General features: G+C 37.9%; 2 protein-coding genes across 2 annotated transcripts; both read right to left on the reverse strand.

Annotated features, from left to right (window-relative positions):
- Positions 1-14163: 14163 nt before the first annotated feature.
- Positions 14164-15359, reverse strand: LOC110803520 (uncharacterized). The gene is made up of 2 exons (XM_022009030.2): positions 15025-15359; positions 14164-14920 (listed from the first exon to the last, which is right to left on the reverse strand). Exons 1-2 carry the CDS (start codon positions 15357-15359, stop codon positions 14164-14166), a joined length of 1092 nt encoding a protein of 363 aa, XP_021864722.2.
- Positions 15360-15438: 79 nt separating this feature from the next.
- Positions 15439-16206, reverse strand: LOC110803521 (uncharacterized). The gene has a single exon (XM_022009031.1). It carries the CDS (start codon positions 16204-16206, stop codon positions 15439-15441), a length of 768 nt encoding a protein of 255 aa, XP_021864723.1.
- Between the last annotated feature and the right edge of the window lie 678 nt (positions 16207-16884).

The raw sequence follows: 16884 nt of genomic DNA on the forward strand, positions 1-16884 counted from the left end.
AGTAAAAGCCTTAAAACTTATTGATTTTAAATAGGATTTGGGTTTATGATAAGTCTATGGAAACTTATTCCAAGGCCTATACAATCATGTGATGTACATGATCCAAATCATAATTTATAAGACAGACTTTGACTTTATAAGGATGTATCATTTGTTAAATGAGCCAACGAGCGTATTCTAGGCACTCGTAAGCGTGTTTCAGTAACTTGGGTTAACATTTACATGTATTGTGCCTAATAAGTATGAGTTCGGGAAGTGTTATAATTTGAGCTATGTTATTCTATAGCCCGAAGGCAAGCACTAGAATGTTGTGGCACGTACAGGTGTGCTGCATCGCGGACAATCATATTTTATCTTTCTATCGACGCAACCACATATTAAGCCGTATCGTGATGTGAATGCGACTAAGTACGTTTCTAGTCTATCTTAGAAAGATTTCTATTTATGTAAGTTACTATATTTAACAGGTTGTGCTCTGGGTGTTCTCTTCAGTCAGTCGAGGGTTGTTCTTCAGCTAATCAGAGTGCATTGTTGACGAGTGGGTTATAGTTTCATCATTGAACTCACCGCTTTAGACCTAGGGACAAACGTAGGCGTCTACACCAACCTAAACTAGAATCCGATCAATATTGTTTTAGCGAAAACCCGAGTCCATGATAATAACATTCAAAATATAAGCTGAGTACTTGTTTTTCTACGGTACTATCTAGTAAATAACCACAATGTAGTTGTAAATAAATAAAAATTCACAATGTAGGCATTGTTACCAACGATGTTTTGGCCTGATGGCTAAGACTAGCTGAGAGATTGTGTACGATAGATAGGTCTCAAAGCCGAACCCTCCCTCGCATTTATAATTTGTATTGACTTTGTGGCTTATTCGTACCAAAAAAAAATATAGGCATTGTTATATTAGAGTCAATCACATCATTGTCATCATACGCCGTTTCAATTTAAGTTAAAAATAAGATAATTTTAAGAAAAATAAAAATTACTTATTTCAATTTACAACTAAAATTTGATCAATTTTTAATAAAATGTTTAACTGAAATATCTCTCCCCTAAAGCTACTACATACTAATAAATCTTGAACATTCTTATTTATTCACCTAACTAGTTTGTACCCGTGCATTAGCATGGAATATTTATAAAATAAAGGCAAATTTGCCAAAAAGGACCTTTTATAACTCAAATTTTGCGAGAGAGGACCTTATATAATTTTTTTTTTTTGTGAAAACACACCTTAAAGTAAATTTTTTTGCGAGAAAGGACCTAAGGGAAGTTTCCGGCATTGACTGAGCTTTTCCGGCCATTGACTTGCTCGTGAGCAGCACGTGTGGCTTACGTTGGCTAAAGACATTGATTTTCCTGAGTCTTGAATTTTCAAACTTGATTTTATTTCGATTTTTTTTTTCAACTTTAGGTTTTAAAGTTTAGAATTTTGGAGGAAAATCGGGTGTGATTAGCAAAATTAAGTCACACGTGCTTCTACTGTGCAAGTCAATGGCCGAAAAAGCTCAGTCAATACCGGAAATTTATTTTTGGTTGTCTTTCGCAAAAAAAAATTACATTAAGGTGTGATTTCACAAAAAAATTATATAAGGTCATTTTCTCGCAAAAAAATTCACATTAAGGTGTTATTTCACAAAAAAAATTATATAAGGTCCTTTCTCGCAAAATTTGGGTTATAAAAGGTCCTTTTTAACAAATTTGCCTAAAATAAAAAAGCTAATATAAAAAAGCATTAATTTTAGTTTCCTTCTTTATTCATATTATTATTTAAATTTAATATAGTTTTTAATATTTTCCTTTTTTGTAAGTATTTTTTTTTCTCTTGTTGATAATTTAATTTTGCTTTGATAGTTTCCTATTTGGTTCAGCTTAATTTAAGGAAATTAGGGGTGATGACGTGGAGTACGTGTGGTTTGAGAATTAGGGTTTTAAAGGCCTCTCATTTCTCACACTCTACTTTAATAATATAGATATGCAATTTTCGTCCTATTTCAGGTTTCACATTTTATATACTTAACTAGTTTTCGGGCCCGGGGGATGCCCCGGGTTACTACATTAATGACATTCATATTTACTGATATTTTCTTTTTGCAATGATAACATGAACACATGTAATAGCTTAGTGGTAAAGACTTTAATCTTTAAACTCAAGGTCAAGGGTTCAAACCTTATATAAACCATGTTTGATATATTTTCTAAATGTGTATGAAGATTACATTGAGCAAACCACCCATAAAAAGAGCGCCACGTGTCACATAAACTTTCTTTTAAACGCCTTTTAATATATAGTATAGATATGTTAATTGACCAAAATATTCAATATGATATATCCTCTCGATGAGTCGATGGTGAGCTTGTTGCTCTTGCATTCTAGCCACCTTTATTAATTATTAGCGTGCAACTCTCCATTAAGTTTCTTTAAATGTACTATGTATAAATTGTACTCGTATTTTTGAATTGGGGCGTAGATCTGTTTTGGCAAATGAAGTTCATGACCAGCATGTCATTGAGGATCATAGAATACGTCAGTAATAAACTGTGATATTTTATTAATTGTCAAGATCAGGTCAATATGGCACCTTCTTCTAAAACTTTTTACAATCGTCTTAGAACTACAAGCAATCCATTTAAAATCTAAATCGTATTCCTTCACAAAATATCCAAATTGTGAATTCAATTTTGTACAAACAAAATCTTAATTTCATCAATTCCAAAAACTAATGTAAGTTGTAACTTTTTTTTTTTTTTGGTGCAAATGAGCCACAAGGGCGGGGATGAGATTCGATCACAGGATCACCTGAAACCGGGTTGGAAGCTCTAACCAACTGAGCTATCCATCACTCTCCATGTAAATTGTAACTTATAACTAGCCTATACCCAAAATAAGGCCTCGTAGAGTTGCAGTTTTGTAATGCAGTGGTGAATAATAAGGGGACAAAAGTAATAAAAACCCCTGTATTTATTAAATGCAGACAAAACAGATTTACATTTATTGATAAACTTTTATATGAATATATGATAGATATAGTTTCTTGAGTTGTTTGTATTACATATTTGTTCCATCTACCAATATTCATTTGTCCCCTTTAAAAAAAATATTCTCTCCGTTTCAGAATACTTAGACCGCTTTCTTTATAAAGTTGTTCTGGATTACTTATATCGTTTCTATAAATAGTAAAAAAAAATTTATAATATATCAATTACCCCTTCACATGTCATTTTGTGGTCTCATGCACCCTCCCCCCTACCCCATACCCCCTTTGAAAAGTTGACACATATCCCTATTTAAAAAAAAAAAAAAGGAAGAATACCCACCAATTGCTTGTTGGTTCAGTGGTGATTGGGGCTGAACTTGGTAGGGAGAACCCGTGTTCGATCCCCCTCAACAACAATTGGGAGGAGACTGGAACCTAACCACCCAGAACTCGCCCCGAATCCGGATTAACCCTAAGGGTGAACCGGGTGCTAACACCAAAAAAAATATATTAAAAAATACCCCACTATCAACTACTCCCTCTGTATTTATTTAAAGGATACACTTGCCTTTTTTGACCGTATTTATTTAAGAGATACACTTGTCATATTTAGTAACTTATCAACTCCCCCATCTAATTAAATAATACATCTAATTTACCCTATGACCCACATTCTATTAAACAAATAATATCAGAAACCCACACCACCTCCCACCTCCCAAAATGACATGGTACCCACTTATTTACTTATTAAAATATCTAACCAAACCCACTTACTTTATTATTTTATTTCATTCAATCCATCTTCTGTATCTCTTAAACAAATACGGAGGGAGTACCATCTACGGAGTAATTAATTAATAAGTCAATTACTTTGTATTAAACTTTGTGCCGATCAAACCGATTCAAGTATTTCGGGACGGAAGGGGTAATTCATTTGTCATCTATAAAATGTCTTTTCTAAAAGAGGGGGACATTTTTTCTATTGTTTTTTTTGTTGAAATTATAAATGTAAGGATTCGAACTTGTGATATATTACACGTGTACACAATTATTCAATGTTAACCCTAAGTAAAAGGGGGTTTTTATTCGACGTCCTCATCCGCTAAAAACGCCCGCGTATTTTGAATGAAAGTACGAAATTACCCTTAAAATTACCTCTTTCCCTTCCCTTCACCTTAACTGACCCAAACACCCATAACCCTCTCCACCTATCAGCCGCCCATAACCCTCCCCCCTTGGCACTGCAACCACCTCCGCGCTGCACCACCTCCACCGCTAGCGTCGCTGCTTCCGTCCCACCTCCGTCGTCGCTGCTTCCATCCCACCTCCACTGCTTGCGTCGCTGCTTCGCGAAGACAAGAGAGGAACGACGAAGAGGAAGATGCCGACGAAGAGGGAGCCACCGCCTGCATCGCTGCTACCGCCCCATCCACCGCTTGCGTCGCTGCTTCCGTCCCAGCCACCGCGGCGTCGTTGTTCAACCGGTAAGTTTTCAATTTTTTTTTTAATTTTTTGGAAAACACGGTGCCGCCCAGATTTGGCGGCCGTGTCCATGGTTGACCCGCCCAGATTTGGCGGCGGCGACCATGGCCCAGCCACAGATCTTGCGCGGCTGAGCCATGGTCGCCGCCGCTAATTCTGGTCGGCTTAACCATGGACACAACCACCAAATCTGAGCGGCACTGTGTAATTTTTTTTTAAAAAATCTTTTTTTTTAACACCCATTCCTTCTGAAATTCAGAAATTTAATAAAAAAAATATATTATTTATCAATTATTTATTTTAAAAATTTATTTTGAACAATTAATTATATTTCGTAATTTAATTTTAACAAATAATTGTTTTAATATTCAGATTTTTACAAAGAAAAAATTTAACAAATTTATTTAATTCTCAAAATATTTTCAATTTATAAAATTTAACAATAATGAAATTTTAATTTTTAAGAATTTTTTTTTGTATAACTGCTAAACCCAGAAAAAAAAAATACAATTTTTTAAAAAAAAATTAAGTGAACTTCCGCCAAGAATTAGAAGGCAGCAGCCATGGTGGCTCGCCCGAAAAAAGCGGCACCCACCATGGCTCACCCACCCCAGATCTGCGGCTGAGCCATGGTGGGTTTTTCCATTTCTGGGCGAGCCACCATGGTCGCCACCCGCCAATTCTGGGCGGCACTTTAGCATACAATAAATAAATAAATAAATAAAATCGAATCTCCGGCGACGATGGTGCCCATATGGAAGACGACCACGACTATGGAGGAGCGTCGTCGACCTTGGGGAACGGGACTGGTAATGCTTGTGTAGGAAGTGCAGAAATTAAGGAGGAGAGGAGGTGCGCGAGGAAGACGATGGTGGTGCAAAGGTGGGGAAGAGGATGGTGGTGGTGTCGGGAAGGGGGTGGTGGTGAGTTCAGCCAGCTGCGTGGTGGTAGTGGTCTAGGGGTGTGGTGAAGGGGAGGGTGGTGGGTAGTTTTTATAAGGGCACAATTGTCTTTTCAAGTCAAATACGCGGGCGTTTTTAACGGATTAGGACGTCGAATAGCGATACACAAGTAAAAACCTTATTGTTTAGATGTACTTCAGTAAATTGTTACATGTACAATTTGTATAGACATTGTTGACATTTATACTGGTAGGCTCCATCTACATCACATTTAACTTTTGCAGTATATATCACTGAGTTATCATTGTCAAACTAGGAGCATGAATAATGGGAGGTATGTTTACAATAAATAATATGAATATATGTTTACTGTTTTCTTGGGTTCTAGTGTTTTACCCATTTTTTGTTTTCATTTTTTTTAACGATTTCCTTCAATATTGCTTAAATAACTTTAAATTTTCAAAATGCGCTATTTTTTAACTTAATTCTCATCATACCGTCCACGTCAGCAAGAAACCCGGTCTAATTTTTTTTTTTTAAATCCAGTGCAAAACCACTAACTGAAAGAGCGATTAATGGGGTTAACCGCTATCTCAATTGGTGGTTTATGCTTTAATGAACGCCGTTTGAGATAGCGGTTTACCTCTTACATCTATAGCAAATCAAAAGTGATTTCGAGTTTCAAAATATCACAAAAAAATGCCCGCTCTATTCTTCCCTTCCTCTCCGGCGGTGGTGCTCCAAACCATCCCACCCCATACTGCCTGTCCGGGGCCGGAAACCACCGACGTCATCGGCCATATAATTCTCCGGTGAACACTTCCTCACCACCCTGCTCTTCCGCACCACCGTTGTCGTCGCATACTGCCATTGTTGTGGCTTCTCTCAGGTAAAGCCCTAATTTCTTTTTTTTGTTTTACTTTTTGCAAATTCGAATTTAATTGATAATTGAGTAAAAATTGAGATTATGTTTTGGTTTCTTTGATGATGTTATAATGAAGATTATTCTTTGGTTTGTTTGATGGTGTTATGATCATGATTATCATGAATTGCAATTTTTTTGTTAATATATGTCAAACCGCTAATTGAGTTAGCGCGCGATGTTATTATTCATATTATTTGAAAATTATCCATGGCATTTTTAATTGAATTTTAGATGCTATTATGATAAATTAATTGAATTATAAGGGACTTGAATATGGCTAATTACTAGTGTCATATTGTTTAATTTTATGGTTAGATACATCATGTATCTTCTCTCCTCTAATTTATGTGTTGATTAATTGTTTGTTGTTTAGAGTATGGAGTTGCCAAAAAATGCTCTTTATTGTCACTGGGGAGGGAAAATTTCGCAAAGTAGCGGTGATGTTTGTTGGCTTAAGCTTGAAGTCAACATTAGATAAAAAGGAAATTATATTTAGGAGAAAACCTAAATATACATTTATATAATTAGGAGTCATCTAATTATGTATTACTTCCTAAAGTTGTTTAGGAGAAAAGCTAAATATACATTTGTATAATTAGGAGTCATCTAATTATATATTACTTCCTAAAGTTAGGATTGTTTATTTTCTTTTCTTCATCTATATAAGGAGATGCTAGTTTGTATCATAACTTATGAGTTTTGCGAAAACTTGAGGTTTGAGTAATTTCCTCTTGAGATTAATAAGAAGAGTTATTTCTTATTCTTTTGATCTTTAATTGATTCTTACAAACAAGAATTGGTATCAAGAGCCTCAATGATCCATAAGAAGGTGATAAATCGTGTTTCTAATTCCTCATGAGCAAGACGAAGGAAGAAAACAGAGACACGATGGCGAAAGAAGAAAATGATGAAAACTCAGGAGGAAAATTAAAAGAAGGAGGAGGATCCTCCTCAATCAATTTCCGATGCTCAACTCAACAAACTACACCGTATGGGCAATAAAGATGAGGACCTGCCTCAAGGTTCATAAAGCGTGGGAGATTATTGAAACAGGGAAAGACGACGGAGACAAAAACGACATGGCAATGGCGTTGCTATTCCAGTCGATTCCCGAGAGCCTCGTTCTACAGGTTGGAGATCTAAACACGGCAATGGAGGTCTGGGAAGCCATTAAAACCAGACATGTAGGAGCTGAAAGAGTAAAAGATGCGAGACTACAAACCTTAATGTCGAAATTCGACCGCCTGAAGATGAAGGAGTCTGACAAAATCGATGATTTTGCCGGAAAATTATCAGAAATCGCATCAAAATCTGCTGCGTTGGGAACTGAGATTGAAGAATCAAAAATTGTTAAGAAATTTCTAAAGAGTCTTCCTCGGAAGAAATTCATACAAATTGTGGCCTCCATTGAACAAATGTTGGATCTCAACAAAACTTCCTTTGAAGATATCATTGGACGGTTAAAGGCATACGAAGAACGTATAGCTGATGAAGAAGAGGAACAAGAAGAACAGAACAAACTCATGTATGTGAACTCAGAACCTCAACGACATCAGAATTGGAAGAACGACTACAGAAACAGGGGCCGTGGAGGACGTTTTTCCGGAAACAGGAGTAGAGGTCGTGGTCGTTTTGGAGGAAACAAAGACCTGTCGCGAATCGAGTGTTTTCGATGTGATAAAACTGGACATTACGCATCGAATTGTCCTGATCGTCTATTGAAACTACAAGAAGCCCAAGAGAATGAACCTAACGAAACTGAAGATGCAAATCAGCTCATGTTACACGAGGTGGTGTACTTGAATGAAGAGAAGATTATGCCAAGTAAGTACGAATCAAATACCGGCGAAGATGATTTTTGGTACCTTGACAATGGTGCTAGCAATCATATGAGTGGAGATCGAAGGTATTTTGTTAACATTGATGAATCTGTTACCGGGAAAGTGCGTTTTGGCGATGACTCTAGAATAGATATAAAAGGGAAGGGATCGATTGAGTTTGTTGACAGAAACGGAAAGGCAAGAACAATGTCTGAGGTCTATTTTATTCCTGAGCTAAAAAGCAACATTATTAGCCTTGGACAGGCTACTGAATCTGGATGTGACGTGAGGATGAGAGAGGATTTCTTGACATTTCACGATCGTGAAGGGAGGTTACTTGTCAAAGCAATAAGGTCCAAGAATCATTTGTACAAAGTTCGTATGAAGTTTAGAGAACCTGTGCATCTGAACCTAACACAAACAAACGATTCAAGTCTATGGCACGCACGTTTGGGACACATCAATTTTGAAACAATAAAATCGATGCAGCAAAGAGAGCTCGTTGATGGAGTTCCACAACTTAAGTTTGAGAAGAGTATTTGCGACTCCTGCTTATTCGGAAAACAAACAAGACAAGTATTCCCAAAAGCCACTTCTTATCGAGCTACCAAAGCACTTGAGCTCATTCACGGTGATCGTTGTGGCCCCATAACCCCAAGTACAGCAGCGGGAAATCGATACATCTTCGTTCTCATAGATGATCACTCTAGATATATGTGGTCAATTTTGCTTAAAGAAAAGAGTGAGGTATTTGAAAAATTCAAAAGGTTTAAAATCTTGGTCGAGCAAGAACTAGGAGTGAAGATTCAAACTTTCAGAACAGATCGAGGTGGAGAGTTTGTATCACAAGAATTCAACTCTTTTTGTGATAACTCAGGGATTAAAAGGCATCTTACAGCTCCATATACGCCACAACAGAACGATGTGGTTGAAAGAAGAAATCGGACACTATTGAAGATGACTCAGAGTATTCTAAAGCATATGTTGGTTCCAAATTACTTGTGGGGAGAAGCTATAAGACATTCAACATATCTTCTGAATCGAATAGCAACAAGAGCCTTGAAGGATAGGACTCCATACGAAGTTTTGCGGTCGAAGAAGCCAAGTATCAGTCACCTCCGAATTTTTGGTTGCATTGGATACGCAAAGGTGGAGACACCGAACCTGAAGAAACTCGATGATCGATCAAGGAAATTAGTGCATTTGGGTACAGAGCCGGGATCAAAGGCATACAGATTGATGTGTCCGCAAACCCGGAAGATCATAGTGATTCGAGATGTGATATTTGATGAAACAAAAGGATGGATGTGGACAAAATAAACTTCTGATCGTATTAATAATGGAAACTTCACCATTAAGTTTGGAGAGTTTGGGAATCATGGCGTCATCATAGATCAGAATACTCCGACTGATGATGATCTCCGAGATTCAGCAATAGAGCATCGTAGCGAAGGAGAGCATCATGGCGAAAATCAAACAGGCGCAGAACGCCAAAATCCTTCAAGTACAGAACGCGAAAATCGTTTGTCAGGTACAGAGAGCAGTGATCACGATAATGGAGGAGCAGAGGAGACTAATTATTCTCAGGAAAGCGAAGCTGAAAGTGAAGAAGAAGATGATGATAACAGTGGTGGTCAGCCTGTTCTGAGAAAATCGACCCGACCAAAGACGAAACCAAAGTATCTTGAAAACTATGTTATGCTTGCTGAAGAGGAAGGAGAACGATTGCTTATGAGTTTAAATGAGGAACCTAGATATTTTGATGAAGCAAGGGAATCAAAGTACTGGATGTTTGCTTGTGATGATGAAATAAAATCGATCGAGAAAAATTTCACCTGGAATCTTGTAGATCTTCCTCATGGAGTCAAACCAATAGGATTGAAGTGGGTGTTTAAGCTTAAAAAAAACTCAGATGGCAGTATTAACAATCATAAAGCAAGACTCGTTGCCAAGGGATACGTTCAAAGGCATGGAATAGATTTTGAAGAAGTTTTTGCTCCGGTAGCTCGCATTGAAACTATTCGCCTTCTCATCAATCTCGCAGCATCAAATGGATGGGAGATACATCATCTTGATGTCAAGACAGCATTCCTACACGGTGAGTTGAAGGAAACCGTTTATGTCACACAGCCGGAAGGGTTTGTAGTAAAAGGAAACGAAGAGAAAGTGTATAAACTCAACAAGGCTTTATATGGTTTAAAGCAAGCTCCTAGGGCATGGAATGAAAAGTTGAATCAGATTCTCAGGGAATTACAGTTCAAACGATGCTCTAAAGAACCTTCAGTCTATCGAAAAGAGGTAAATCAAGAGATTCTGATTATTGGAGTATATGTCGACGATTTTTTCGTATCTGGAACAAGTTTGAAAATTATTTTAGAATTCAAGAAGGAAATGGCTTCTAAGTTTGAGATGAGTGATCTCGGAAGGTTAAGCTATTATCTTGGGATTGAAGTTTGTCAAACCAATAAGGGAATCACTTTAAATCAGAGACGTTATGCCGAGAGGATCTTAGAAGAAGTTGGTATGGCAGAGTGTAACTTGGTGCATACACCGATGGAAGCCGGTTTAAAACTGTCAAAGTCAACTGAGGAAAAGGACATCGATGCTACAGGTTATAGAAGAAGTGTTGGATGCCTTAGATACTTGCTTCACACAAGACCGGATCTATCATATTGTGTTGGAGTGTTGAGCCGCTACATGCAGAATCCGAAAGAATATCATGGAACAGCAATGAAACAATGTCTAAGATACTTGCGAGGAACGATTAATCTAGGTTTGGTTTTCAAGCGTTCAAGTTTAAAGGCAACAAGATTGGTTGGTTACAGCGATAATAGTCACAATGTCGATCCTGATGATAGTAAGAGCACGACAGGGCATATATTCTATCTCAATGAAAGTCCTATATCTTGGTGTTCACAAAAACAAGATACAGTGGCGTTGTCTTCATGTGAAGCTGAGTTTATGGCAGGAACTGAAGCAGCCAGACAAGCAATATGGCTCCAAGATTTGCTCGAAGAAGTCACCGGGTCACCATGTGAAAGAGTTGTTATCATGATCGACAATCAGTCAGCGATTGCTCTTACGAAGAACCCAGTGTTTCATGGTCGAAGCAAACACATACACACAAGATATCACTTCATAAGGGAATGCGTCGAGAATGGTCTAATAGAGGTCAGGCACGTTCCCGGAAACGAACAAAAGGCAGACATTCTAACAAAGGCTCTTGGAAGACTTAAGTTTAAAGAAATGAGAGATCTCATTGGTATGAAGGATTTGGCTTGAGAGTGACTTCAAGCTTAGGAGGGAGAATGTTGGCTTAAGCTTGAAGTCAACATTAGATAAAAAGGAAAGTATATTTAGGAGAAAACCTAAATATACATTTATATAATTAGGAGTCATCTAATTATGTATTACTTCCTAAAGTTGTTTAGGAGAAAAGCTAAATATACATTTGTATAACTAGGAGTCATCTAATTATATATTACTTCCTAAAGTTAGGATTGTTTATTTTCTTTTCTTCATCTATATAAGGAGATGCTAGTTTGTAGCATAACTTATGAGTTTTGCGAAAACTTGAGGTTTGAGTAATTTCCTCTTGAGATTAATAAGAAGAGTTATTTCTTATTCTTTTGATCTTTGATTCTTTTTTTTGCTAGACAAGCAAGATCGAATAAAATTAAGCTCAAAACAGATTTACAACCTAAACTAACTCAAGGATGAAACAAACCAACTAGGTTGGACCATTCCATCAAAGAGCTAGAAACAGAAAACTATCTTACAGAGTAGCAAACCACAAGCTATCTCTCCTAGATACATGTTTAGGTAAAACAACCAGAATTCGATCTCTAACCTTTTGCTTAACTCTAGCTACCATATTCTGAACAGTTGGAAAGGAAGCATTCCAAAAACAACCATTCCTACTTGACCAAACAGCATACACTGCAGCAGCTAGCATTGCAAAGCTAACCCGCCTTCTAAACTTTGACATTCTGCCATGAGCAATACACCTCATGAGCTGCTTCAGATTACCAGTGGAATAAGTAATCCCTAACCAAGCTTTGAGAGCACTAATGCATCTGCTGCTATAGGGACAAGCAAAGAACAGATGCTTATGATCTTCATCAGCTTGTCCACAAATCAGGCAACTTGCAGTATTACTAACACCAAATTTTGCCAATTTTGCAGTGGTTTGAAGCCTGTCCTGCACTGCCAACCAACATATGAATCTATGCTTAGGGATATTCAGCCTATTCCACACCATATTATCCCATTGAATCACATGTTTTGGTCCAATGATTTTCTCATAAACTGTTTTCACAGAATAATGAGGCATAGCTGCTAACTCAGTTTGAGTATAAACTAGTTTCAATCTCTCTTTTATGGCACATATCTTCTTCCAATACCAGCTAGCAGAAGCTACAGGTTTATACTCCCACCAATCCCCATCCTTAATGTACACAGCATGAACCCATTTGATCCAAACATTATCCTGCTTGGAAGCAATGGCCCAAACATATTTTCCAATGCTTGCAATATTCCATCTGACAACATCTCTAAATCCAAGTCCACCTTGCTTCTTATCACAACATGAACTTTCCCAAGAAATGTTACTGTTTTTCTGACTATAAGCTTGCCCACTCCAGAGAAAAGCTCTACAAACTTTAGTAACTTCCTGCAGTACTTTCTTGGGTAAAATAAATACCTGAGCCCAGTACATATGAATACTCACCAACACAGAATTAATGAGCTGCATTCTTGCTGTGTAGGAAAGATTCCTTGAACTCCAGACTTTAATCCTAGCAACCATCTTATCCACTAAGACATAACATTGAGCAGCAGAAATTCTTTTAGCACAGATGGGAACACCTAAGTACTTAAAAGGAAGCTGACTCCTAGTAAAACCAGAAACATTGACAATTCTGTTGATTTCATTCTCAGCCATACCACAGCAGTAGATAGCTGACTTCTGCTTGTTGGCTAACAAACCAGAAGAGTTGGAGAACAGCTTAAAAGCTTGAAGCAGAAGATACACAGAGGGGAACTCACCTTTACTACACAGGATTAGATCATCAGCAAAACATAGATGAGTGAGCTTAAGCTCTTTGCATCTAGGATGAAACTGGAATTGAGACAACTCACTCATTTTGTAGAGAATTCTGGACAGGTATTCCATGCAGATCACAAACAGAAGGGGAGACATGGGATCACCTTGTCTTAAACCCCTATTTGACTTGAAAAAGCCATGCATTGTGCCGTTAAGCATCAGAGAGAACTTAGGGGTGGTCACACACTCCATCACAAGAGCCACAAAAGCTACAGGAAAACCCAGCTGTACCAACATTTCTTGCAGGAAATCCCAATCAACTGTGTCATATGCTTTTTGAAGATCAATCTTCATCATACAACTTGGTTTAGCACTCTTCCTACCATACTGTTTTACCAAATCCTGGACCACCATGGTATTATGCACTATGTATCTGCCATGAACAAACCCTCCCTTGATTCTCAATGATCAAATCTGGTAATACTTGCCTCAATCTACTACAGATCACCTTAGTAATGCATTTATACAGAGTATTGCGACAGGATATAGGTCTGAATTCACTCACATTCTTTGGACACTTAGTCTTAGGAATGAGAGTAATGACTGTATGGTTTAACTCCTTAAGTAACCTGCCTTGTTGGAGAACATCCAGAACAGCATTGACAACATCATCACCAACAATACTCCAAGCATCTTTATAGAAGTAGGATCCATACCCATCAGGCCCTGGTGCTTTCCTACCAGGAATAGAGAACAAAGCTTTCTTCACCTCATCAGCTGTATAAGAAGCATTTAGAATATTTCTATGAGCATCTGTAATCAAGGGACCAGCATGGACAATATGACTAAGAACAGGTCTTCTATCAGTGTGAGTAGTACCCAGCAAAGTTGTGTAATAATCCAAGAAAGCTTGAGAGATATCAGCAGGATTATCTCTCCAAATCCCATCCATGCCATGAATGCTGTAAACTTGGTTATGATTATTCCTAGCTTTGATACTCTAATGGAAGAGGGAGGTATTTTCATCACCATCCCTAATCCATGAAGCCTTTGCCTTCTGTTTCAAAAACTCTAAATAGGCTTGATGCTTATTTTTATAATTCTGCACTGCACTGAGTTCTGCATCAGCAAGACTCTGATCAGCAGGATCAAGATGCATTGATGTCTGAGCTGCAATCATGTCATGGTATGCTTGAAGATCAGCAGCTTGAACATCAGAGAATCCCTTTCTATTCAACTCTTTGAGAACCAACTTCACCTTCTTCAGTTTGTGAACAACACCAAACATCTTGCTCCCTTGAACTGTACCACTCCATTGCTCTTGGATAAGAGTCAGAAACTGAGGAGCAGATTTCCACATTGTAAAATACTTAAAAGGCTTTTTCCCCCCTGTATCCCTAGGATAGACAGTCAACAATCCAGGGGAATGATCAAAACAACCCTCATTCATAAAACACACTTCAGCTGAGCTATAAACACCTAACCACTTAGGATTAGCCATTATTCTATCAATTTTAGAAAAAACTCTAGCTGCACCATGCTGTTTATTATTCCAAGTGTAGAAATTACCCACACTCTTAATATCTTCCATACTACAGAAATGCATACAATCACAAATATCCATTATTTCAGCATTCCTAACAGGGGATCCAACTCTCTCATCAGTACTCATAACATAATTGAAATCTCCACACAAGATCCAGGGATCTTGTGTGTTTAAAGCTTTCAAATCTTTCCACAACACTTCTCTATTAGAGCTATCATTGAAAGCATAAATGAAAGTACAGAAAAAACTAGGCATACCACTCACTGGTTGAATGAAGCAATGCATAAACTGACTAGAAGCTGCTTGGATACTCACAGAAAAGCTTCCTGGATTCCAAGCCAAAATAATTCTGCCACCATTATGATAACTTGCATTACTAGAGAAACACCAATTTGGGAAACTCTTTGGTAAAGCTTCCCTAAGTTAGGAAGATTAACCTTATGCTCTAGGAGACCAACTAACCCCACATGATATTTATGAAGAAAATGCTTCACAGTATCCTGTTTCTGAGCTAGGTTGATACCCCTAACATTCCATGATAATATCCTATCCATAAGATTTAGAAGAGTTCCCTCTTCCTGTGCTACCCTCCTCAATGTCATCTTCCCTATCCAACTCAGCAGTACTGCAAGCACTGTGACCACCATCATCATTCAGCATTTGGAAAGAATTAACAACTGGTGTTGGAACCAAATTGGTAGGTCTAACCCTGATTGGCCTGAGAGTTCTCTAAAACCCCTCCTGATCCACCTCTGGTGCCACCACTTCTGTGTGATTCTGAACTTGTTGTTTTTTCTGCACCCATATTCTCTTAGTGTTCCCCTTCCTACACTCAATGGTTGAATGTCCAACAAGTTTGCAATTATCACAAACAGTTGGTCTCCACTCATAGGTGATAGGTACCTGAACCAGCTCACTATGCTCATTCATAAATGAAACTTGATCAGGAAGCTTTTGTGTGATTGGCATATCAACCAACACCCTAGCATACTGAAGTTTATCCCTACTCACAGTGGTTGTATCCCTCTTAATTGGTTTGCCTAACTGACTCACAATTTTGAAAAGAGATTTTTCACCCCAATACTTAAAATTCAGACTCAACTGAATCCAGATGGGAACAGATTTGATCTCTTCCTTCTCCATATCCATATCAACACTCCAAGGTTTCACTATCATAGGTTTGCTGTCAAAGAAAAAATGGCCAGAAGTGACTTTGTCTCTCATGTCCATAGTCAGAAATCTCACTAAGTAGATTCCCTTTTTCACCAACACCACCTTATCAACATTAAAGTTCTTCCAGAATCTCCTAATAAACCCTTCCATAACATGTATTGGGGGATTAGCACCAATTATATAGCATATTATGGAAGAATTCCAAAAATCCACCTCATCCTGTATATCATCAAGATCAATCTGTACAGGGCTAGAAACAGGATGCATTTCAATTGGATCAGGTGGCCTAAATTCATCATCAACACTATCAGCATGTTCAGTCATTACTTCATCAAATTGTTGCAATATTGGAATGGAAATCGTACCAATATCAACATTAGATGGAGTATTATTCACCTTGTTAGCTGATCAGTGAACAGATTGCATCCACTCATTGAAGGAACGCCTGAGTTCAGAACGAGCTTGCAAGTGTTTCAATCCAGATTTGGGGGTGAGAATTTCATTTTCACTCGTCAAATCCAGTGCTTCGACTCCTAAAACCTCCTCAATCGATCGAGTCTTAAGAGCCTGAGAATCAGATGAAGGTCCTCTTGGTTTCTGCTTTGCATTGCCATGCTTACTACCTTGCATTTTGCCCCCAGACTTCCTTGCCATGGCAGCAGTGCACAATGGAGATCATGCACCGAAGGGAAACTTGGGGGAGAAGGCAAGGTTTTCTCTCGCTTCTCTCTAGAGTTTCTCTCTCTTATCATGGTCATACACACTTACTTTTGATATTTGATTCTTACAAACAAGAATGTTACATATAAAGGGGGAGAGCGAAATTTTGGGTTTGTCAATTCTCAAATGAGTTATGATGAGGTTTTGAGTAAGGTTTATGATCTTACGAGATGTGACTCGAGATATGTGGAGTTAATCTATTAATGAGGTATCCAATGATGCCCGGGTCATATGTAGTCATTGTTAGGTTATGATACATATGACAATTCATAAATCATGCGG

Source organism: Spinacia oleracea, chromosome 4 (genome assembly GCF_020520425.1).
Source record: "Spinacia oleracea cultivar Varoflay chromosome 4, BTI_SOV_V1, whole genome shotgun sequence".
Classification (NCBI taxonomy): Eukaryota; Viridiplantae; Streptophyta; class Magnoliopsida; order Caryophyllales; family Amaranthaceae; genus Spinacia; species Spinacia oleracea.

Bases quoted from the DNA above. Each gene is read 5' to 3' on its own strand.
- LOC110803521 (XM_022009031.1), bottom strand. From the start codon at position 16,206: ATGACTGAACATGCTGATAGTGTTGATGATGAATTTAGGCCACCTGAT.
- LOC110803520 (XM_022009030.2), bottom strand. From the start codon at position 15,359: ATGATGGTGGTCACAGTGCTTGCAGTACTGCTGAGTTGGATAGGGAAG. The intron at 14,921-15,024 runs GTGAGTATCCAA...TTTCAATGATAG, and splicing joins GGAATCCAGGAAGCTTTTCT to CTCTAATAGAGAAGTGTTGT.